At 47.8% G+C, this 23,201-nt stretch overlaps 1 protein-coding gene across 3 annotated transcripts in view; it reads right to left on the bottom strand.

The window, feature by feature from the left end:
- The window catches only part of EDA (ectodysplasin A), an 80,401-nt gene that overhangs the window by 4,218 nt on the left and 52,982 nt on the right, over positions 1–23,201 (bottom strand). Inside the window, exons 3-7 of one of the 3 annotated variants that reach the window (XM_054839764.1) lie at positions 9,996–10,025; positions 6,220–6,399; positions 4,830–4,864; positions 4,393–4,444; positions 1,354–1,484 (exon numbers count right to left, since the gene is read on the bottom strand). In XM_054839764.1, the coding sequence (XP_054695739.1) occupies positions 1,354–1,484; positions 4,393–4,444; positions 4,830–4,864; positions 6,220–6,399; positions 9,996–10,025 (428 nt within the window). The remainder of the gene's footprint in view (positions 1–1,353; positions 1,485–4,392; positions 4,445–4,829; positions 4,865–6,219; positions 6,400–9,995; positions 10,026–23,201) is intronic. The other 2 variants (XM_054839765.1, XM_054839766.1) reach the window with 2 other exon arrangements.

Here is a 23,201-nt window from a genome sequence, read left to right as displayed (position 1 = left end):
CTTAACCTTCTCCCACACACTGATTCTGAAGAACTGCGAGATGCATGAGAAAGACCTGTCCAAGGAGAAGTCAGTCCCAGGGAGCTGCTTCTTCCTGGTAGAAGAAAACCAGCCATTTTGGATGCATCTGCTAGCTCTTCTTAGCCTACACCCTGCGACCACAGAGGCTACACAAAGACTGGGTCCCCTTTTTCCTTGGTGGACTACAAATGACAAAGGCTTCAGAGGCACAACGTTGTGGCCAGCAATTAGCACTAAGCACTCGGGAAACAATTATATATGTGGAGTTATTTTTCCTTTCCCCATCCAAACCAGACATGTGACCAGTTCCATGGAAGAGCTCCTGTCTAACCACAGCCCGCTTTATCTGACTTGGTACCGTCCCAGTGGGGCTGCCAACGGAACAGAGGCAAATCATGAGCAGGAGGTAAGATCAGAAGCCTGGAGCAAGGTGGAACTTGCTTAACTGTGGTTGTCTCGCTAAAATCTGTCCCAGAACTTGGACAGTTTTCCCGTCCGCGGGTGGGTGGACACCCTGCAAGCTCTGGAAGGGGAGAGCTTTGTAGCTCAGACTCCACGCAGCTCAGCAATTCTGTTCAGAGATTTGCAAGACACTGGGAGCAGTGCGTTAAATGACAGTCCGTCTCCTGCATTTTATTTGAATGGGGAGAGGAAATGATGTCTTAATTAGCTGCACACTAAATCATAATACAATAATTTATTACTTTGTTTAACCCTTTCTACAGAAGCAGGTCCGTACGGCCATCGTCGGTACCAACTAAAGCAGCAGCTGAGCTGAGCCATCCCGCTGCACGATGCGGTTGCTGGCGCATCGTGTCGGTCTGAAGCTACACGAAGAAGGTGGAGGCAAAAATGGAGTTACCTGGGCTGGAGTTTGGCCAAACCAGCCGGGCCGAGAGTCCTACGCTTAACAAAGAGTGACATGGCATCGCAATGATCACGAGTTGTCGGGGTTTTGGTCTTACATCTCTTTTAAAGCACAGAGCCTAGCGTCCTGCTGGGACCCTTGTTCTGCAAGGAGGTTTAGATGGGCTGGTGAATGACTGCACAGACAATATGGAGGATTAAAAAAAGGCATTGGTGGCGTGTGGGATCTGGCTGGGCACGTGTGTTTCGGTAACTAATCTCTTGCAGCTGGTGTCACGGCGAAACGTGTGACCTTGCACTTCGAAAGTCTAACGTCTTCCTCCGACACACATCTCCTAGAGCACGAAGCGGTTAAAAGTACATACAAGTTCTTGGCATTTGCTAGTTGTCTGGAGCCCTCTCGTGGTTCATGCAAGGCTTCCATTGGAACACAAGAATAGGAGTTAGGCCTAGGACCGTACTCACTTCTACCTGACTATAGATGAAGTATGTGCCGTCCACCAGTACCTCCAGCTCCCCACTGCGGGCATGCAGCTTAAACACCTTGGGGTTCATAGTGATGCGAGACCAGTCATTGAGGACTCCACCTGAAAGATCTCAGTATGAGAAAACGGCAGTCACTCAGTACCCGTCAGAATGAAAAGCGCAGGAGCACAGAAATACAGTCACATTGCAAGGTTTCATACACAACGGCTGGCACAGACTCAAGTTGAGAAGTCAAGTAACTCGGTAAGAAAATCCCAGAATTAAAGACTACGGTGCGTTAGTTTGGACCCCTCTCTATAGCTCTAATTACACCACCGCTTGCTGGTGGACACCCATTCCGTTCAGTGCACAGCACAACTGATTTACATCTCTACTTGTCCTCGTCAAGACTAGTTCTCCTCATCCTTGAAAACAGGCGTACGGCCTTTTGCAGTACGTTCATCCCCAGCGCTGGATATAGACTAGCTTGCCTCCTCCTGGCACTAAGTTGAGCTTATTGTCATCTTTGAGTATTTCACGGGCCTGAAAACACGTTCCCAGTTATCATCCCCACTCCAGAGCAACGATGCTCCGGCACATGCAAATCAACGCCAGTACTGTAAGGTATTTGCTAAGTTTTCTTAATTCACCTGAGAGGCCAGGCGCTGATTTTTCACACTCCTTTTGTACGTTCGGCCACAGATCCCAAACGACTTATCGCAGATGTGATTACAACAGCTCTTCTTCAGGCTGCAGAGCATCTGTTCATGGCCCTTGTAAAAGCTTTGTTACTGGCAACTTCCCTGGTATTGTGGAAGAAACTCTGCAGCAGAGGTAGGACCAGGATCCAATTCTCCAAGAAAGATCCTCAACTGACATCACCCAAGCCTTGAGACCATTAAATCTCTTCCTCTACTTTCCATCTCATCTACTCCCCTCTCCACGCCTCTCTACCCAGCTTCCACGCTCAACAAAGCAGAGCTTCACACAGAGGGTGTGCTGAAGACCACATCAACAGGTACATCCTTGAGGACCACAGCAAGGCTAGGATGACAAGGTGATTCCTGTCCTCATGGGAACGGGACTACACGTGGCCAATCTGTCTGCCCGCCCCCCAGTGCTGCTGGGCTGGAAGATGTTCTCAGCAGAAGTGTCACAATACAGCCTTCACCCTCACTTTAAGCCTTGGGATCATCCCTAGAAGAAAACTAGTCCTTGCAGCAAGGGAGACAACAGTATTATGGAAAAAAATCGTGTGCAACTACGGGACTACGCCGTCTCTCAGGACACATCTGTGTGTGGAGGCCAACTTAGGGTTACACAATGGATTTTAATTCTGGTGTTCCTTGACTTCAACATTCTTGACTTTGTAACTAGCATTATTTTAACAAATGCTTTGTCATTACATTTCCTGGGTTTTTAAAAGCCCAAATAACAACAAAGTACAAGGTTGCATCACATCACATTAACCCCTAATTGGGGTCCTCAACACGGTCAGGGATTTATAGATCCACCACCCAGCCCTCTGGCACTGGAGCCAATGGAATATGCGACAACACGAGCAGACCTCTGTTCTCTGGACGGGCCAACAACCCAGGTCCAGGGGACACGCTTCGCTACGAGCCCAGGACAGAGCCGTTCTCTCTAGGTGCCTGGTTTTATCAAATCCAACTCTTTTCCTCCCAGTCTTCATCTGCTTCTCAGCTCCCTGCCCCCAGTTGCAAAGCAGCCAGGCTGTTTCTGCCGGCTCTCAGCTGGACAGCATTCATGGCTCACAGCGTCGGATTGTTCCCGAGCAGCAGGGAAGTACACTCACAGGGCAATTCCCACTCTTAGAGAGTAGCGTACGCTCTGTAAACATACAGGCTTCCCACTAATAAAGGGATAATTACTTTTTGAACGTAAGCAAAACAGCATCTTTTCCCTCGTATTGTTCTTAGGAACGGCCGGTTTCCTTTTTGTTCTGGGGAGCTTTCACCCACCCCGCTGCAGGCGTACTTCCCTAACCATGAGAAATTTCAGCTCCCGTCTGCTGAAAGAGAGAAATTGCCTTTAACGGCAGTGCTGGCCAACCCTCACCATCCCGTGCGTGGGGCAGAAGTTGATGGACAGGGAGGGGGGGGTGTTCACGCGACCCTGTTCCTGCTGCCCCAACCCTTGGGAGCTGCAGCCCTCCAGGTCCGGGATGGGGGCACGGCAGCAGGGCTGCTGCCTGCGCTCCCCGGGGAGCTGCCCGCGGTGACTCCGGCGGGGGACAAGACAGCCAGCTCCTCTCCGGCACAGCCAGACATCGCGAGCGGGGAGGCAGCAGCTAATGAATGAGACCCAGCTGTTGGCAAGAGGAGCAGGAACTCGAGCAGAAATTGGATAGGGATCCGGGGAGGAAGGAGGGGAGCAAAGAGCTGCCTGCGGACGTGAAATGGCTCGGCAGGACTCGAACTTAAAGGCTCAAAGGCCGTCGGAGGGAGTAGAGATGCACGAGGGACCGCGGAGGCTGCGCGTGTGCGCACGCCTGCGGCGTAACGCAGGAGGCGGCAGTGGCTGCGCACCTCTGTGTCCTCACACTACAGCTGTGCCTTCCCCTGCCATAAATTACTGGGAAAACTGGAGAAAAACACAGGCTGCTGGGGCTGAGACAGGAAAAAGATAGACTGAGGGCTTAAAATAGAATAGAGTGGGAAAGAAGGCTGGCCACCGAGGGGCTGAGGAAAATGGATGATACAACAGCAGGTTGGAGGAGGCACGTCATATATCTGGAGGTCACGGAGAAGGGAGATTCAGCGGGATGGAATTACTGGGGTGCACAGGACAGAGAGAATCTGGGAGATCAGGAGCACAGGAGAAGCGGGGCTGGAGACTCAACAAAGACTCCTCTGAGCCCAAGGGGGTCTGGGCAAGGCAAACCAGGCTGGCACGGGGGGAGGCCGACAGCAGGGATCAGCAGGGACCCGCGTTACAGGACGGACTCAGACCCAGATACGAGGCTACGGGCGCAGGGTGGGCTCTTTTCAGTAACTGCGTATATCATGAGATCCTTACCATTCTTCACTTGGATTGCTGAGCCTTGGCCTTGAAGGTGGACCACAGCTGGCTGCGAACGAGACGATAGGGATTTAAAATTAATGGGGAACACCGCAGCATTTTACAGTCACTCGACACAGCCCCGGTGACCAGTGCAGAGGCACGACGGTACCCTGAGATCATTAGCGCTTTTCACAAACGAGAAAAGAAGATCAGAGCAGCTGGCAACATGTTTGAGTACTGGAGAAGAGGTGAGCCCAAGCCCAAGCTTTCTTTTGGGCAATAAAACGGGTGAGCTCAGGCAGTCACTCTGCGTAGCTACGGCTGAGCACATGCAGGAAGGAGCGGGGTTGTTTTCAGAGCCATTCCATTGAGCACAACATTAGCGAACGCAGCCGGTAACGGTTACAAAAATCCAGGCAAAGCTGGGTTTTTCCTTTGAAAGATCAACCAACCTGGATATCTCTGGAGCCGGCCTTGTCTGTGGCACCTGCAAAATGCAATTTCACATCATTGAAGAGGAAGCTTGAAAGAGCTGCAGTAAACACTCCTATAAATAAAACTTCTCTTACGCCATAAAAGCCCACTGAACTCCCATTTTTAACAGAAAGAGGACAATAACAGCGGTATGGGGTGCAGCTTAATGTTAAAAAGTACATAAACAAGGAAAAGGTTCATCCTACTTTTTCCTATTTTATTCCTACCTTTCTGTCTAACATCGCCAAAACGCCCCAGCATTATTCAACCAGTTTGCACCAGAAGGACAAATTGCACAAGCCTTTTCCTGATCGGTAGTGGCAATAAAGCCTCTTGGCCGCAGAGATCACCAATTTCACTCTGCAGTAACTCAGGTCATTCACTGCGTTCAAGCTACATGCTGAAATCTCTTTTCTCCAAGAGCCAAATCTCTTATTAAAGAGGAGATGCTTGTGGGCAGCGCTCTGGAGTGCTAAGGACCTCATGCTGCTCCTGGCCTCTGCTTTGGCAATTTCTGAGATATAAACTGAGAAGTCAACCAAGTTTTCCTTTGAGAGCCGTGCGAGCTGTAAGGTAATAGCCCCGATTTCTCTGAAAATACATTTTTTAATACTAGACTGTTCACGAATATGTAACAAACAACACGGATGTGAACTTCCACTAATCTGCATTTTAAAGAGTTATTAAATCCAGGGATTTTAACAAAATATTTGGCACGTGACTCTGTGGAGGAACAATATGGTGCAGATACAAAGAAACAAAGAAAAATGAAACCAAGAGCCGCAGGAGAAAAACCATATTTTCATCTGGCTGGCATGGGAGGCAAGCTGCCTGGCTTCGTGCAGTTCCTGGGCTGGCTTAGCGGCTGTGCTAAGGGTCAGCCTTCCCGGTCCCGCTGCAAAGCTAGGCTTTGCGTCAGCTTAAGAGGGATTAACGCAGACACCGAGTCACTGCCAGGAAGAGGCACCTTGCAGCCAGCTTGCACCCACGCAGATCGGTCACCAGCAGACTCCAGTGGGATGCTGAGAAGCAACCGAGGCTCCGCAGGCCTTGGCTGCTCCTTCTCTGCAGCCTCCTCGGAGAGGCACCACCTCGCCCGTGGCATCGCACCTTAAACCGGCGCTGCCGGGCTCCCGCGGGGCTGCAGAACCGCTGCTGCTCCTCGTGTCGTGTCCCCCCCCGCCCCGTGGGTGCAAGGACGAGCCCAGAACACCTGAGTCTGACGCAAGGATGCCGCACCATCGCGTTCGGACCCTGCGCTTTCCTCAGATGGAAACCTGGTGCTTATTTATTTATTTGTACAGCAGCGGTGCCGCCGTGGCATCTCCTGCGTCCCCCCCCCGGCAGAGAAGGGCACAGACCGGTTACCTGAGGGTCCCTGCAGTCCGGGCGGTCCCTGAGGGCCTGGTGGGCCAGGGGGGCCGGGTGGTCCCATCACGGTTGTGCCGGGAATCCCGGGGATGCCGGGAATGCCGGGGGGACCCTGGGGCCCAGGAGGACCTGGTGGCCCTTGGGGACCGTTGGGCCCTGGAGGACCAGCCTTTTTACCTGAAAAAAGAGAAGGTCAGCCATTAGCTTCTGCACACACTGAGCGTGGGACGGTCTTTTACCCACAGGAAAGCCCTGGGAACGAGGAAAGCGGAAGATGGGGGATGGCTCATTGCCGACTGCAAGGCAGGGAACAAGGAGGAGCACCCAACCGGCTGGGGTGGGGGTCCCACGGCTCCGCACCATGAGGACAACGCTGCCGGCAGGGCAGAAGCAGGTCACCGTCTTGCAGATTCCTTCCGGCACACGTAGCTACATTGAAATGAGGCACACGGACTCTCCGCGGCCTCCCAAGAGATGGGGGCTCGGTCGGACAGTCTCTGCCCCAGAGCTCTGGCCACAGCCCTCCCCTGGCCGCGGGGCTGGGAGGTCCCGCAGCCCTCAAAGGCAGCGTGCCCGAGAGCCGGTCGCACCCCTACGGCAAGGTTAAGGTGCTCCCTCTGACCAGCTGCACGCTGCGATGCAACGCAGTCGCAGCCGGAGTATTAAAAGTCGAGATGAAGCGCTCCGCAGCTTCTCAGTTGTCCGTTTTCTGGTGGAAAACAGTTGCAATCTTTCCTACCTGCTGCGTACGTATGCATGAGCGCACAATCCCCACGGCTTGATCTCCTGTTTGAAGGAGAGAGGTGCCTCCAGAGGGCAGTTCAGAGCTGAACTTCAGCTCCTCTCCAGCAGTGCCGAGCGCCCAGGGCGGTGCAGGAGCCATCCCCGCCGCCGCACGCTCCTACGCCGCGATGGGGACGCGCTTAACACGCACGAAGGACTTAGATGCCGCAACGCCTCAGAATAATTAAACGTACGTTTTTGGGCTCTGGATGGAGGGGTAAGGGAAGGACTAACCCAATCGGGAGGATGAAAGGACTGAAGAATTGCCACCGTCCTCAAGCGCATCTCATCTCGCGGTCGCAGGAGAGAGACAGCACAACCATGTAAGCAAAGACTCTGATCGGGCATACACACAGTGGACTGAAATAAGGTCTGCAGGGAGAGCCTGACCGCGCTCTCCTGGTTTTCCAGATCCCTGACAGAAATTATGTTCTGTTGATGTAGTTTTTAAAATGCAACTTTAACAGCTTTTATGCCAAAAAGCTTTATTAACTTAGCAAAATTGCTTCAGTTGCTGAAACAAAGTCCGCTGTAGGACAGAATTAAACACTTCAGATGACAGCAGCAGTTAGGATATGAAATAATGGTCATTGGAATGGTTTCTGAGTACATTTATCTACTTGTTTCTCTACTAAATATCCATCGTTGTCATGGAACAAAACTACAAGGAAAACCCCGTATATTTTAGTTAGCGCAGATGTGGAAATCTCGGGACGGCCACTAGCCACAAACAAGGGCACACGGAAATCGGCGTAGGACAACTGCGCGGTTCGGTTTCGACGTGCAGAAAACTGAGTTAAAGTAAGCACAGGTGATTAAAGCCATACTGGTATCCTAAAAAACGGGGCAAAGGCTTAAGGGGACGGGTGGTTCGCAGCAGTATGTCTGCCCAGATTAGGAGCCGTGCCTTCCAGTTCCAATTGCTCTAATCCAGCAATTCTCCTCCTCCTCGGGATAACGACATGCTTTGGAAATGGTCACCTGGAGTCAACCCCCTTACACCTATTTCCCCTCGAGCACGCTTACTGAACTCTTGTCATTCACACCCCCTCCAATCTGGGCCATCCGAAGGAAGGATCACATGCAGTAAGTCAGGAATCCCGCTGCTGTCGCTCCTTGCTTTCCTTCCCAAGAGGGATACGCGTTACAGCTGGTTTAACTAATCTGTCTCAGAAATTTGGTCTGCTACTAAATGAGCTGCTAGTTTAGCAGTAAAACAATTGCACATAATTCTGATGCCACACAGGGACACTTATTTTCTCTGCATTCCTGCTCCTTCAAGTAATTTCAACTACTATTCTGCATCAATGGGACCCCGCTCGTTAAAGTCAGGAGGCAAAAAATAGATATTCAGCAAGCATAAAGCTCTCGATTCATCGTCTAACCGAGGGGACCCCAGCACAGGCAGCTCTCCAGGGAGGGTCTCCGGCACCCAAGTCCCAGCGTGCCAAGTCTCCGTCTTTACCCCCGTGCGCTAGGCAGGCTCCCAAACTCAAAGCAGGCAGAACCAGTAAGTTTTCCTTAATCATCGTACGCCGAACAATAAGCTCTAACTCTAAAAAAAATGAAATGTGACAATACCATAACATTAAGCTATTTTGTACAGCGCTACAGCTGCATATAATACAGCTCTACGAGATCCCCCTGCTACTCCAGAATTGCTAGGAATACCACAGTCATCATTTGTTATTAGTTCGGCTGATTTAACACGGGTTTAGGGTTTCAGGGTTTTGTTAGGACAAACTTCTCAAACATAAAATTTTATGCTGCTTTTGAGAGTAAATATAAACTAAGTTTCTAACCGTGGCCTGTCTCAGCCTCTCAGCTGTAAATTTTGGGGTTGTATCCGAGGATTAAAAGCGATCTGACGCGCTCTGAAAGCAGCACAGACACGCAAAGCTCGGCCGCGACGACGGGCTGGAGCCCATCCCACGTACCGGCACGCGTGGGAAGGTCTCTCGGGGGACACGGCGAAGTGCCGAACGGCTAACTCTTCTGCTAATTAAAGATACGTGAGGTGCGGTAGGTGGCAAGCAGAGAGCTGACGTTGCACCTGGCTCTGCTGCGTGGCACGGGCTTGGCCACGCTGCGTGCCAACGCCTGCCTCAGCCCCTCGATAAACCGGGCTCCAGAGGCAGCGCAACCCCGAGCTGCACACGGCTTCTGCATTTCTCGTAACCCACAACCCGCTGCGAGCACGCGCCGCAATTTTTAATATGTGCACAGAAGTGTTTTGACAGTTACGAGCAGCAAAAATGGGTCATCTGGCTGTGTTCCCCTCAAATCAGGGAACTCGGACCCTTGGACTCGCTCAGGTTCCCGGTAACAGGTAAGCGTGTGGCTGCGAGCGTTGCCCAGGAGTCCTGCAAAACAGGGACGGCATCCGACACCCCGTGGAAACACAGGGCTGCCTCCCAAATAACCCAAGTCACGACAACTCGTCGACGCGCGTTTTAAAAAAAAATACCCAATTACCCACTGCAAACAGGAGGAACGCAAGAAAGTCAGCCAAAATAACCTGTGGGCTAACCAACGCTCAAAATGGACACGTAAAATAATAAAATAATACTTCTGAGGTTAATAAACAACGAGACGCGAGATGCAGAGCGTATCTACGTTGACTTTGGTGGGTCTGAAGATGCACAGCAGGACAGGGATGAAAGCTAAAGCTGTTTCAGCAGAGACGACCTGGTACGTGACTCAATTCCACTCAACTATTTAATCATAGCATCTTCAGAATTACTTCTATATAACGTAATTAACTTCCTTTAGCTTTTCAGGAAGGCTTTAATGAGTGGCTACGCTGCCATGGCAATGCGGGCGCACGAGCACGGCTCATGGTCTGCGTTGTGGGACCATGCACCACGTTAGTCCTTGCCCTTCCCGGAGAGGGAACCTGCCCTTGGTTTCCCCTTCACGTTGGCTAAAGAGAATTCATAGCTGGGTAACACAGGCACAGAAAGGAAAATTAAATTAAAACTCAAACTTACCCTTTTTCTTGTTTTTAACTGAACTTGGACCTACAAAGGAAAAAAAAAAAGAAAACTAGTGAAATTCAGCAATCATTTCATCTTGGAAAATCCCCAGTGCCATCAACACCCACCGACCCAGAGGGTGTTTCTCCAGAGCTGGAACAAAGCCCCAAAATTTGCCGTAGGTATCCCCTGACGTCTCACATCAAACCTTCAGACAGCAGAAATTCCTGAGACTCAACAAAACCCATTTGAAAATACGATCCCCAAACAGCGGATTATTTTTCAAGTGGACAATGGATGCAACGCCGGTCTACGCAGCCATACATGACTTTTCTCTGGTAGCTTGCAATCGCCAAGTTTAACATTTAAAGCTGGCGCACTTGACTTCCCGATGAGGATGGGTTAGAAGAAAGTTAGAATGACTCAGTTGAGACCAGTAACCCAAATACTTGTGGGCCGAATTGTTTAAAAATAATAATAAAATACAAAAAAAACCCAACCCCAAAACAAAAGCAAAGAATTAGTATGAACTCACTTATTTAAACAATGGGAATACAAGCCTCCCTAGCAAGAAGTGAAAATATTTATAGTGAAGCTGAGAAACTACAAGACTTTTTGAGCAGAGGCTGAAGTGTGAAACGTGTTCCATTGCTTCCTCAAAAATTAATCAGGGATGGAACGAACTGTAAAAATCCCCAAATATTCCCTCGCCATTCATCAGTGAAATCCCTCTACAATCTGGGTTTAAACACCCATCGAAGACTGAAATCTCCTTTAACTGAGATAGGCTCATAACGAACGGAAGGTAACGAGGTTGCTTTGAGTCAGCAGAGAAAGACAAATTACCGATTAGTACAGAAGTGCCGCGTTCCCAGGGCTGGACGGAAAGGTGAGAGAAGGACCAGTGAAACACCCAGTAACCTTACTGGTGCCTTTTCGACAGGAATATTAATTTGCCTACATCATGCTGCTGCGTCATGGGAAAATTATGGTATTATCTAATTTCTTATTTCTGTTAATTGACTATTTTTTTTACTAATCCATATATTCACAGTATGAAAACACGTATCTAGGACAAGACATCGGCTTCTCACAACGCCAGTCCCAGTACCTGGCCAGGGAGCGACACTGAAGCCAACCAGCAGATGAACTGCAAACCCTTTTCTGTTTGGCAAACACTGACGGGCTCCTCTTTTTGCGTTTTCTGAGCTCCCGCGATGCAGAACGAGCCGCGATCACGCCGGCGATCTCCACCAGCCCTCGTCTTAGGCACCAGCTAGTTAATAACATTTTCAGCGAAGAGAAAATAATTGTCTGGGCGACATCATTTTAAAAAAACCCCAAAACCCAAACCCAACCCAACACAGCAAGCAAAATGCGAGTGCTGCGTATGTGTCTCTTCAGACCTCGGAGTCACGAGAGTTTATTTCATGTTATATATATCACACCATTAGCGCTATAACCAGAGTGAAAGTACAAATAGCTGCGGCGAGCCAAACACATTTGAAATGGATGGAACCAATTAGCTTCAAAGATGAATGGGAGGAATGAGAACCACATGCGATGTCAATGTTCACAGTCTATATTACAACACACGCATCTGTTCCAGGCACGGCAGAGAGAGATGTTACGGCTGTGCAAGTGAATCTTTCGACAAACACAAAAATACTTCTGACATGAAAAAAAACACAATATTATTAGCCTTGGGAGCTTCTGAGTCGCTGGGGTTTGCATCTGTTCGTCTCCCAATAGGAGGGGGTGGATAATTTAATTGTAGCGGGGAGCCATAAGGTTCATCCGATACACCAGAAGACAGAATTTTCCTCATTGTTGCTCAAAATGGTAAACTCATCGGACCTTTCTCAATTTAGTCTAAAACGGTGAGAAAGTCTCCTACTGAGTTTGGGAAGCAGAGCTCCAAGTTCCATCGAAATAACAAATCTGTATTTCCTTCAGTACGGAAGGTCTTGGAAACTTTACTCGATATACGTTGTCCCAACGTGTACGTGCAGAGGAGAAAATCCTTTCTGACGTGCTCTTCCGAGGTCGCACCCCAATATTTAGGCAATAAAGCCCGTTAAATGCTGCAGTGGCTGAATGTACGCGACCTGCTGGGTATCTGTTAGTTGATGGAGCAGGTTAAATACCTAAGTCTTTCCTAGAGTCTTTTCCTACACCGTTAACCCCGCCTCGCCATCCCAGTCCTCCTGCGGAGAGGCTCCTGGTCTCAAAGCCTTTCCCACAACCCACGTTTATTTAGCGTAGTTTCATGGAGGCCATTAGATGACTTGATTCCAAGGAAGGCCTATGACAAGATACTTCTTTTTCGCCCCAAGATGCAGACTACGCTACGATCCTCTACAGTATCAAAAGCCTTAGAAAAAAACCAAGTCACAGGATACCTACTGCTGCTCTGGAGTCCACAAGACCTACCATCTTCTCGCTGAAGGAAACTGGTTTGACCTCAAGAATTCTCCACTGATCAACAGCCTGCTACTGCTCTCACCTCCGCTTTCAGGGGCTTTGCTGCATTTGAGGATTTATTCCAGTCCCGGCGGGATCTGAGAGTAACCCGACCGGTCAGCCGCTCCCCAGCACCTTTTTTCCCTCGAGATTGCTTTTCTGCACTTTTCTGACACCACCCCTGTTCCTCTTGAATTCCTTACAGTATCTGTTATCAGCTTGCAAGATATCCAGCTCATGGTCTGGACTGCTGGCATTAAACGAGACAGCTACCCAAGCGTAGCTATTTTTCTGCATATGTGCTTGCACTCGACTTTTGTACGTCTTCCTACCAATCCCACCTATCTCCCACCTCCTTTCCGCATGCTGTCTGCTCGTGTTTGAGGTCAAACCAGACCCCAGACCTAGGGAAGTCCATCCCCTTCTACATTTCCTGTCTTTCATCTGAAATTAAATTTATGCTTACACTCTAATCCGTCCTTGAGGGAGCTGTCAACTCTGTTCAACCCTTCATTCTAGCTTTGCTTTGGAAGGAAAGTTGACAAGAACTGTTAATACAGAAGAGGACCAGGATATCAGAGAGGACAGGCTGGATGGCTTTGAAGGATACAGTAATAAGCATGGAATGAGGTTCAGTCATACAAAATGCATAGTCCTATAAATTATATATACAGAGGGAATCATAAACTGTTCTGCTGGATGGTGGAGCTCCTCAGATGGAGCTGTGGAGGACAACGTCTGCACGTGCTGAGTTGCTGTCACACAGCCAGGAAAGGTAGCAAAGCAATCCTAAGAGAGAGCAGTGGAAACACCTCTGGCAGACGTGGGACAACACCGATGCCACTCAGTAGGTGGGGGTGAAAAACCTGGGAGCAATGCAGTCAATCCTGATCATCTGCATACAGAAAGATGAATTTAAATGAGAACAATTTCACCAAAGGGCTCCTGGGAAGGTCAAGAAGTGGTCAAGCAGAGCTTGCCTGGTTGGCCATCAACGCTGGGAAAGGGGTGAGAGAACCACTGGGAAAGGCTACGGTGATGGGCACGCAGGGACAAGACCTGTTAGGGCTTAAAGGACAGCGCTGGCACATCCCCACGGGTGCAAATTGCTGCCCAAGACCATTAAGCTAGGAATGAGGAAGCTTCTTCTAACCTTGAGAAGGAGGAGCACAGGTTCGGAGGGGGGGGTCTTCTGGCTCAGAGCGAGCCCTCCGGCATCACGAGTCACTGCTTACAAGTCTCTCAAAAGTTCATCAGTCCCTTTGGAATGCGGTGAGGTTATTTTTTGCCTAACTACTAAAGCCATAACTACTGATCTATGAAGCAGGCTGCTAGCCTGACTTGAAAAGTTTAAGCTAGCTACCTGATCTACTTCTAAAATTTATAATGTCTCTCACTGGATTTCCTGCGGGAAAAGCCCACCAGCTCCCGCTGTAACAACTCAGGCCAGCTCTATCATCTGCCTGAGAGTTCTTCATCACAGGACAGGATTTCCCCAGCAAAGGTGCTGGAGTAGCAATGCCGCGCACTGGGCTTTTGACAGCCCTGGCTTTGAACAGCGCTCGAAGGTCTAGACTTCTTCAAAAGCTTATTTTCCACGTCCGCTGGGAAAATAAAAGGGAATGGGAACAGAAAAGGAGGGAATATAAAACCAGCAAGAGTGGTAAACTTTGAGGGAAAGGCACAAGCAGGAAAATACAGCTCTATGTGATAAGAAAACAGCCACCCTGGAAACCTTCTGCCTGTAGAGCCATCCAGCTGGGCACCTGCAAGGGGAAGGCTCCAAGCAACGCCAAGTCGCTGCTTCTAGCAGAAGCACTATGGCCACAGGTTTTAGCAATGAGCCAGTTCAGATGCAAGCTTCTCGCTTAAGCTAAAGGAAATCCTTGCAATAGAGGGGGTTTTGTTGTGTGAAACCACAGCTGTGGCCCAGCAAGCAGCAGAAGACATCTAACCGTGCTTCAGGGAGCAGGTTCTAGCCCCCAGCTCCTGCAGCCCTAGCATCTGCTGGATCATCTCCAAAGGCTTCAGAAAAAAAAAAACAACCCCTACCAGATGGTGATGCAACTCGAGGATATTACAAATGACATGTTTTCTCTTAGAAAGATTAATAGAGTTTACTCCCTCCCCCCCTCCCGATTTTTCTTTCTGCATGCTACACGCTGCTATGATTTACTATAAATACAAAAATATCAAAAACTTCTTTAGGACATATGCTGATATAAATAGTATATTAAAAAACCCCTGCGTTCACTTATTAGTTATGTGTGTGGATTAACAAGAAATAGTTTAAATTCCTGCAAAACAGTTCAAACTGGTTTTATTGATGGGAACAGATCTTTGTAATTACGCTTATTTTATATAAAACCTATAAAAGGTTGACCATTATAGAAATCAGTCAAACAAAGGACAAGTACCTAGGAAGGCTGCTGAACTTTCTAAAATCCTCAGTTGCCAAGAGCAGAACAAAGCCAGCGAGTGCCATTACCGTATTCTAGCAGCGTCCACTTTCAATTCAGAACAAAGACATCTACTGATGTCTTCAAGGTGTTCAATCCGTTTCGGAAAAGCAACCACCGCGTCCTCTATAAGCTGCGCCAACCCGTTTTCAGCATTCACTGCTTGCCCCTGGGATTATTAAGGCATCCCTTTTCTATTTTCTTAGCACTAAATTAGTATATCATCAGTCTTCTTACCTAAGCACGGCTCTGGTTTGGGGGAGATGTAAGACCAGCTAATACAACTGAGCCACTTCCATGCTACCATCACCGCTCTGCCCCCGAGATGAGAAGATGGAGGTACTGAGAAGTTATCCTCATCCCAGGTTACAAACAGAATCAGAGACAAAATCTTGATGATTAATGAGATGTTAGTGTCCTCCAGAAACACCGCATCACTTCTCACTCATTCATAAAATAAGCATAAATTAATCTGAAATACATTAAGTCTACAGCTACTTTCAAGATGAACATCTAATTTTGAAGATGAAAACAGAAGCAGGGAGCTCTATGTGACATATCTAACACGCACATTTTCAAAACGGTATCATCTTTGTGCACTAAAAAAATGAAATTGTATCTTTTTCTTTGAAGTATGAGCTTCTGGCTGTAGTTGGAAAAATAATATTAGATTTAATGGTCACTGTTCTCAACAGCTATGGAAATTTGTGTATTTTCCCAAACCCTGCTAACCATCTGGTTTAACAAAGAGACCACTTGCTGAATCTCAGACAAAGCTCTGAATACTGCCCAAATCCACCACTAACTTCTGGAGAATAGACAGCTAACAGAATTTGAAATGAGTTCCTGGACGTTAGTCGGGATATCATTATTAATGGAGTTACTGAAACACGTAAGGCCAAAATGAAGTTATTCTCCATTTGCATGCAGGGATGTTTTTCTTCAAGGATCCTGGAGTCTCAATAAACGCAACGCACAAAGGGAAGAGAAGAAACAGGAGCCGAGCAGGAGAACCAGCCTCTGTCGTGCAGCGGAGGAGCGTCCCAGGACTCAAGTCCTGCTAGCCCTCAGGTTACCATCCAACCCAACAACACAGGGTGTTTCCATCTCTCCTAGAAAGCTCTGACCACCAAGTGCCCTCCAGCTGTGAAAGCTCCCACCTCTCCAGGAAGGAAGTTCTCTGCCACTTGGCGCTTCCTAAAAAAGAGGGGCAAATCAGGAATTAACCGGTCCTGTCAACTTTCACAGACATTGTGACCAGAAGGAACCATTATGATGATCAAGTATTAAAGAAGTCCTACCCGTTAAGCCTCCTATCAATCTCCACATCTTTGTGGTTGGACTCGATGATCTTAAAGGTCTTTTCCAACCTAAATGATTCTCTGACTCTATTTGACCAATACTAAAGGGGGAGGCAGAAAGAAAAGCTCAAGTGTTACTTGAGATTTCAAGTGATGAAGAATCTACTACCTTCTTTGATACAAGTTGTCTCAATGAATAAAAAACCCCCTCCACTTCAGTCAAACATCCAAAACTGAGTTGTTTCATTTACAGAACTGGTGTAATGATATTTACTTCATTCACATGGGTCTGAGATATGTAAGGCTTTTCAAATATTTTTAAGTAAGTGCGGCGTTATTAATGCCAGACTATGGTGGAGTTGGGGAAAGAAGGATGTTAGCTCCCAAACACATGCTTAATCTAGAACATGTGGTTTTGGGGGGAGGTTTGGAACCAATATGTTTTCAACATTTTCAGGAAATTTGGTCTATCCAGATGAAAGCTTCTTGGACCCTACTGAAATATCAGTCAGCGATACAAATACTGAAACAAGATGAATTTTTTCCCTTTCCCGAAAAAGAAAGCGCTTCTTCACCAATTCCAGAGAAAAAGGCAACAGATCTTGAAGAGCAGCTTTGGTATTATTATTCAAAAATATTTAGAAAATATGATAAATTATAGATGTAGGGAAATAGCCCATAAGCAAACGTGGCACTTAGGGACATGGTTTAGTGGTGGACTTGGCAGTGCTAGGTTTACGGTTGGACTCGATGATCTTAAAGGTCTTTTTCCAACCTGAATGATTCTATGATTCTAAAAGACATTGTGCACTACTCAAAACTTCTGGCATGCCTTGCCAGAGTGGTTTTATTTTTGGGGGTGTGGGATGAGGAAGGGAGGTCTTCTGCTAACTGTGGAGGAAAGATGCTGCCCGCAATTACAGGCAGGATGGCTGAATCCAAGCTTGGGATGCGATGTCCCCGGTACAAGGCTAGCACTAATTTCAATAAATCAGAATATAGTGAATATATTACATAAGAGAATGGGGAGCTCATTGTACAAAGTGGAGGAAGGATGAAACAGTGCCGCTTGATGTATTAGTATGTAAGGCAGAGCCCAAGGCTACTCAGCTTTTCCTCAGCCACCACTGTTGCTTCTCCCTCTGCTTTTGTTTCAATTTTCTTTTAAACTCTTCAAAATTCATGTGTGAACACAGTCACCCTTAAGTGTCCTTTTCTGGTTAAACTGAGATGCTCCATGACGGCATCTTATAAAACAGCGTCCCCTCCTTGGCCTTCATCTAACGGCATCTTCCTTCTGCAGCAGCACCCAGCGTCACGCCTGGAGGACATCCCAGCCTGCTGCTCTACCTTCACTGCACGTAGACTCTGTGCACCGTAGAAACACAAGCCCTACATTTCAGAGGTCCTTGCTTAGCGGTAGCCCTGTCACATTCTGGAGTTATAGGCTGCTCAGTCCCTAAGACTGGTGTGGAACCAATTTATAGCTGAGCTGACACTTTTTCTGATACTCCACCCCGGCGCTGAATTAAACTGCCTAACGTTTAAAGCCGGTCTCCTCCAGCCGGAGAGATCAAGAAGAGTTTGCGGCTCATCTTGTACTCTTTTGAGGCACTCCCTTGGCTACATCCACTTTTTGAGGCTATTCTTCTTCTTCTTTAAGGACTTTTCATGTCTCTGTATGTCTCCATGGGAAGTATCCCACACTGAGGTCTCCCCCGACACTTCTGGGACACTACACTGCTTGGCCAGAGGGTCTGAGAAGAGCTTGTGCATCAACACCAAAGGCTGAGAATCATTTCTCTTGTGGTGAGTTAGGTATGAGAGCAGCTTTCTGCTGCCTCACTGCTCTTCTCCTCTGAGCAATCCGTCAAAGGAGAAGCCTACATCCATGTGTCATCCAGATGATCAGATGCTGCTCCAGGAGCTCCATGGATCAGTAGCCTGCTCCCTCCCTATTCCTCTGATCCCGTACACCAGACCCCAGTTCAAGGCTATCGGTCTAAAAACAAACGGAGAGAAGTCACAGCTCATCCCTGCCCCATCTCTCGAGTCCCTGGAGTGACACTAGATGCCAGAGAGCCACACTCTCTCTTCCTCAGACAGCTTCAGACTATGTAAGATCTCATCACGTAACAGGTTTTTTTTTTGTTGCTGCCATTATTTTTTTCTCTCCTGCCAATACTCAGAGAGATTTTTGCCTGGTCTGACGATTAAAAACCAGGACTGTTCACATCAGGGAATAACTTGGTCAAGCTCATAAGGAATGGGAGGACAGTTAAATGCAAATATACAGACATACGTATATTACTACAGCGACAATAAGTTGTGGTGTACTTTATACTGATCTTTAATCATATTAAAGGGAAAAAAAATCTTTAGTTCCTGTAGTTCAAGATGATCAGAACTGAAGTGTGAGCAAGAGAGACAGACCTCGGAGACCATCAGTCAACAACCTGTTTCGCTGGCCCAGGTAAAGGCGAGGAGGAAGGCGTAGGACAAATGTAATTACTCTCTGGGTTTTTCCACCTTAAAAAGGACAGTGTGACTTGTGGGTCACCAGCTGCTGTTTGAAGGGACCCACCAGCCCTGCGTGCCTCCTAAGGGCTTTTTGGCTTGAGGAACAAGATAGGTGCGGGGTCACAGAACCACCAGGCCGGAAGAGCAGCCATCCTTGAGAAGCGTGTCATCTCTGCTGTTGATCCCGCTTTGGGGGAGAAGGATGGATCCAGTCTCCTCCTGGGGTCCCCTCCACTCTACATTACTCCATGACCTCAGCTCTGCTTCTCCGACAGCCAGAGCTCTGCTGAAAATCACTACTCCCTGCTTTCTCGAGTACAGCAGAGGTATCCTTACTCACTGCAACAGGAACTTCCATCACTTGATATGACATAAAGAACGACCAGTTGATTTATTTCCTCATCCAGATCCACTTTGGGCTCGGCGGCAAGGTACCAGGACAGCCTACTGATAACCACGAAGGCTTTTAAAAAAAATAAAATAAAATCCAGTCCCCACTGACTAGGTGCAAGTACACCACAGTGCAAATGTGCTCCTGAGCAAAGACAAAATCCTGCTCCCAATTAACTACAGAGCCACTGTTGCTGGCAAAATAATATTGCACTGCCTTCTCAAAAACACAAAAAACCAATCAAACATAAATCTCCACCCTTCTTAACTCCGCTCCCACATAATCAATCCCAGCCAAGTTCCTGGGGTTCGCACCAGAACCTGTGGCCATCATATTTCATTTTCCGCACTCTCACTGGCGATGGAAGAAGATGATGTGCCTTTTGTTTTCCTTCAGGCATTTAGGTTGGATTCCAAACGCTGGATCTTTACAGCGGAGCTGACAAACAGCATTACTATTTCTAAGTCAAGTATCTCATGGCTTTTTTTTGGCTTGCTGGCCAGACTCACAAGGCTTCTTTTCTATACACCACTGCACCCTATTGCTTACTTTATCAATACCACATATTTGAATTCAACAATTTAAAGCGTAGTATTACAGCTGTGTTTTTATTTTGTTTGTTTTATTCGGTTGTTGCTTAACACAAAACATTCTGACATTTTAAGTCATATCCCACTAAGATAAACAACTAACATATGTCATGAATTCCAGTAGAAATGATTCCCAAGTGGTGCTGCAGCAAGGTTTTAACCAAGCGTACGAAAGGCTCTCTTAAATTGTTTGCTGGATGTTTTAAATGCACTCTTCCCCACCACGGCTATCCATAAGGAATCGAGGGCAGGTGGGAGGAAATCTCTGCGACTATCTCATCCCTGCAGAACTTCACATGTTTTTCTTCCTCCCGTACGTAATTCTGCCTAACTAGATCGAAAATCTCTGTAATCTGACGCTTTAACCGCATGGGATCTAGATTCGGATATATTTGTGTGCATATACGTGTACTTCCATTTACAGGAATCTGAAAAGGGGTCTGAAGGAAACCCAAGAGAGGCACCACCACTCCTTGGGAAGCCAAAGTCAAGTCCCCGCAGCAGTCATGACGCAGCGAAGCGTTGCCTGGCTCAGCCAACTCTCGAGTTCATCCATTCACAGCATTTCAAACAGATTAAGGGACTTCAAATCCTGCTCGTATTAACGAGATCAGTTACGAATCCAACAATGTCGCTATACATCACGGCCAACAAAGCCCTAATGAAAACATGCAACTGTCGTGCCTCATTCACAACTTTTTCCCCAAAGAGTTTCCTGGTGGTGGTATTCTTTGGCTTTGTGCAACAGCAATTTCTTATGGCTAATGTATCTGGTCTACTATAACCAAGCAGATGTTTAACGAGCGCCCAGACAGGCCACAACTGAAGACAACTTCACAATTCCCATCACCAGCGCAGCAGCTCTGGGTTTGGCTATTCAGTCCCACCCTGGCCTCCACGGACAGAAAAATAAGCTTATTCAGCCCAAGATCTGCAGAAGGCAGACGCCCCGTCATCCCCGCAGCAGGATCCGGAGCCGGGCCTGCCATACCTGCTCATTTGGAAAGGTGTACGTGCTCCAGCTCAGCACCAGTTCCTCAGCTTTTGTGCTAGAGCTGATCGGCGACCAGATGGACTTGGAGCATGTGCTAAGCAAACTTGTGTCTGCCTGCAAAATACTCTATGGATGTGGCCAGAGAGGCAGTTTATTCACAGAAATCAAAGCTCAGCTGCAAATACTTCAGTACGACAGACAATAGAGCCTCTCATGCTGTGGGAAAGAAATCACCAGCTACTAGTTGAGTTCAGCATTTACAATGCTTGCTGCATGGCATCCGTAGTTCAGATGCACACATAGTTCAGATGCAATCGCATTCCTGCCCGGCTGGAACATCTGTTCTCCTCTCATTAGTCCTGGCTGTGTTTTGTAACAGAAGAAACTATCTGAGATTCCTGAACTTCAGTATTTGACCCGAGGCGTTATGAAAAGCCCTGGTTTTCAGAAGTGGAATTCATACGGAATCACCAGTCACTTCTAATTACGTTGGTCCCTGCTTAACATGCAGTTGTAAAAAAAAAAAAAAAAAAAAAAAGCGTAAATGTTTCGTTCAAGTTTCAGCAAAGCCTGCTGCAGAACACACCGTAGGCTACAGACTCAGGATCCATCAGGACAACTCTGAAATCCACCCAGAAGTGGAATCAGCGCAAGTATCTGAAAATGCAACTGAGGTGAGATTCTGACCGGAGAATTCCTTCTCAAGCCTTCTGAACATCCTTGGCATCTCCAAACCTCTCAGTGGTCATCCCAGCACCTCATCTGAACCAGCCGGGAGGTACCAGGGAAGGACAAACACACACCAAAGCAGCTCTGTGGATGGAAGAAATCAACAGCACCTAATCACGGCTTTGTAAATATTAAGAATAATGAAGTAGGGTTTCTTATGGAACAATCCGGATCACAACTGGAAGGGCTGGTGAAGAAGACAAGAGGCTAACGGAGGTTGCGTGTGGATCGGGACATGTCGACCATTACACTGTGACCTGGAACAGTTCCTCATCAGGGCCACCACACGATTAGGCTCATACCTCTCCCAGCAAGTTAATTGCTTTTAATCTTTAACGTCCAATTAGGATAGCAACATACCAGAGTTTGATGAAGAATTGTGGACTCCATCAGTTTTCAGACCCTGGTTTCTTCTCGCTGGGTGATGCAGCGCACCCTCATGAAAACATCACCACCCTCAACACGTATTGCGGGAATGAACCTCACCACTCAGGCTTCCAGCATCGCGCGCTTTCCAGGTACAGAAAGCGACCCTAAAAATCTTTAAACTGAAATAGCAAATTGGCTCGAGCCTAGATGTGAACACCTCTGTTTTCCCAATGCTATGTGGAGCTTCCGTCAAAGTCCGTCTTGCTTGGGTATCTACCACGCTGCTGGCTGACAAACACCCGCCTTTGGTTTCCCAAGACAGGCTTCAGCAAAGGTCGTTAATGGACGGCGAGTTTGGCCTCAAAGTAATTTCAGTATTAAAAAGAAAAAAGAATTCAGAGTAGTTTGAACCAAAGATAATGTCTAAAAATGTATTCTCTTAAGAGTTATACCTAAAGCAAGGAGACGCCCTTTAATATCATCTTCACCTTTGCTTTCACTTGTTTCCACAAACGACACGGTATTAACCTACCACTGCTGAAACAGAACCGAAACCACGACCTAAACGTCATCCTGGGTTTTCAGACAGTCGCTAAGCTTCTCCGGATCAGTCTCAGTGGAAACGTTGGTTAGAAACGAGCACAGACACAAGACTGCGGGCTGAAAGAAGCTACCTACATACTGATCACTGCATCTTCGTGGCTGAAAAGTGCCCGAGGTACAAAACCGTAAACAAACAGCTGGCCTTATTATAATAACCATAGCGATAACACGTAGGTAAGGATCTGTAAACGAGCTGCAGTCTTAATTTTACTGTAGTAATAACAAGTACTGACAGCGACGTCACGGGGAAGGGATGGACATTGTCCACGAAGACTCAAACACCATCTTAATTCCTCCCTTCTCTCATTTTGGGGGAAATCACAGAGAAATTCTGGGGGCAATCAGTAAGTGCAAGCACTTTGCGGTGAGCCTTTCTTTTGGGACCGTCCCCTGCGCTCCAGTATCCAGGAAATGTTCTGTATTTACTGAGCGCTCATCACCATGGTTTCGGAGCACAATAAGGCTCTATCGCCCTTCATACATCTGCGTTTCTGGGAATGCCTGGGCTTTGGGGAATTGCACGGGGCCGACACAAAGGCACCGATTGTTCTGGAGGCAGAGGGACGAACCTGCCCTTTCCAAAGGAGAGGAAGCCGGCAGGAAAAGTCTCTATTGTGATCTGGATATTTAAAAAGAAAAAAAAAAAAAAAAAAAAAAAGCCCTATTGCATCGTCAGCGCCGCCAGGTCGGTGGGGGGGTGGCGGCACCTGCGGGACCGGGGCTGCCCGGGGGGGACGGAGGGAGCCAGGCACCAGCATCACCTGCCTGCTAAACCATCCCAAAACCACCATAAAAACACCAA

Source organism: Grus americana, chromosome 12, assembly GCF_028858705.1.
Source record: "Grus americana isolate bGruAme1 chromosome 12, bGruAme1.mat, whole genome shotgun sequence".
Classification (NCBI taxonomy): domain Eukaryota; kingdom Metazoa; phylum Chordata; class Aves; order Gruiformes; family Gruidae; genus Grus; species Grus americana.
Note: the sequence above shows the minus strand (reverse complement) of the source record. Positions and strands in the feature narration are given on the sequence as shown.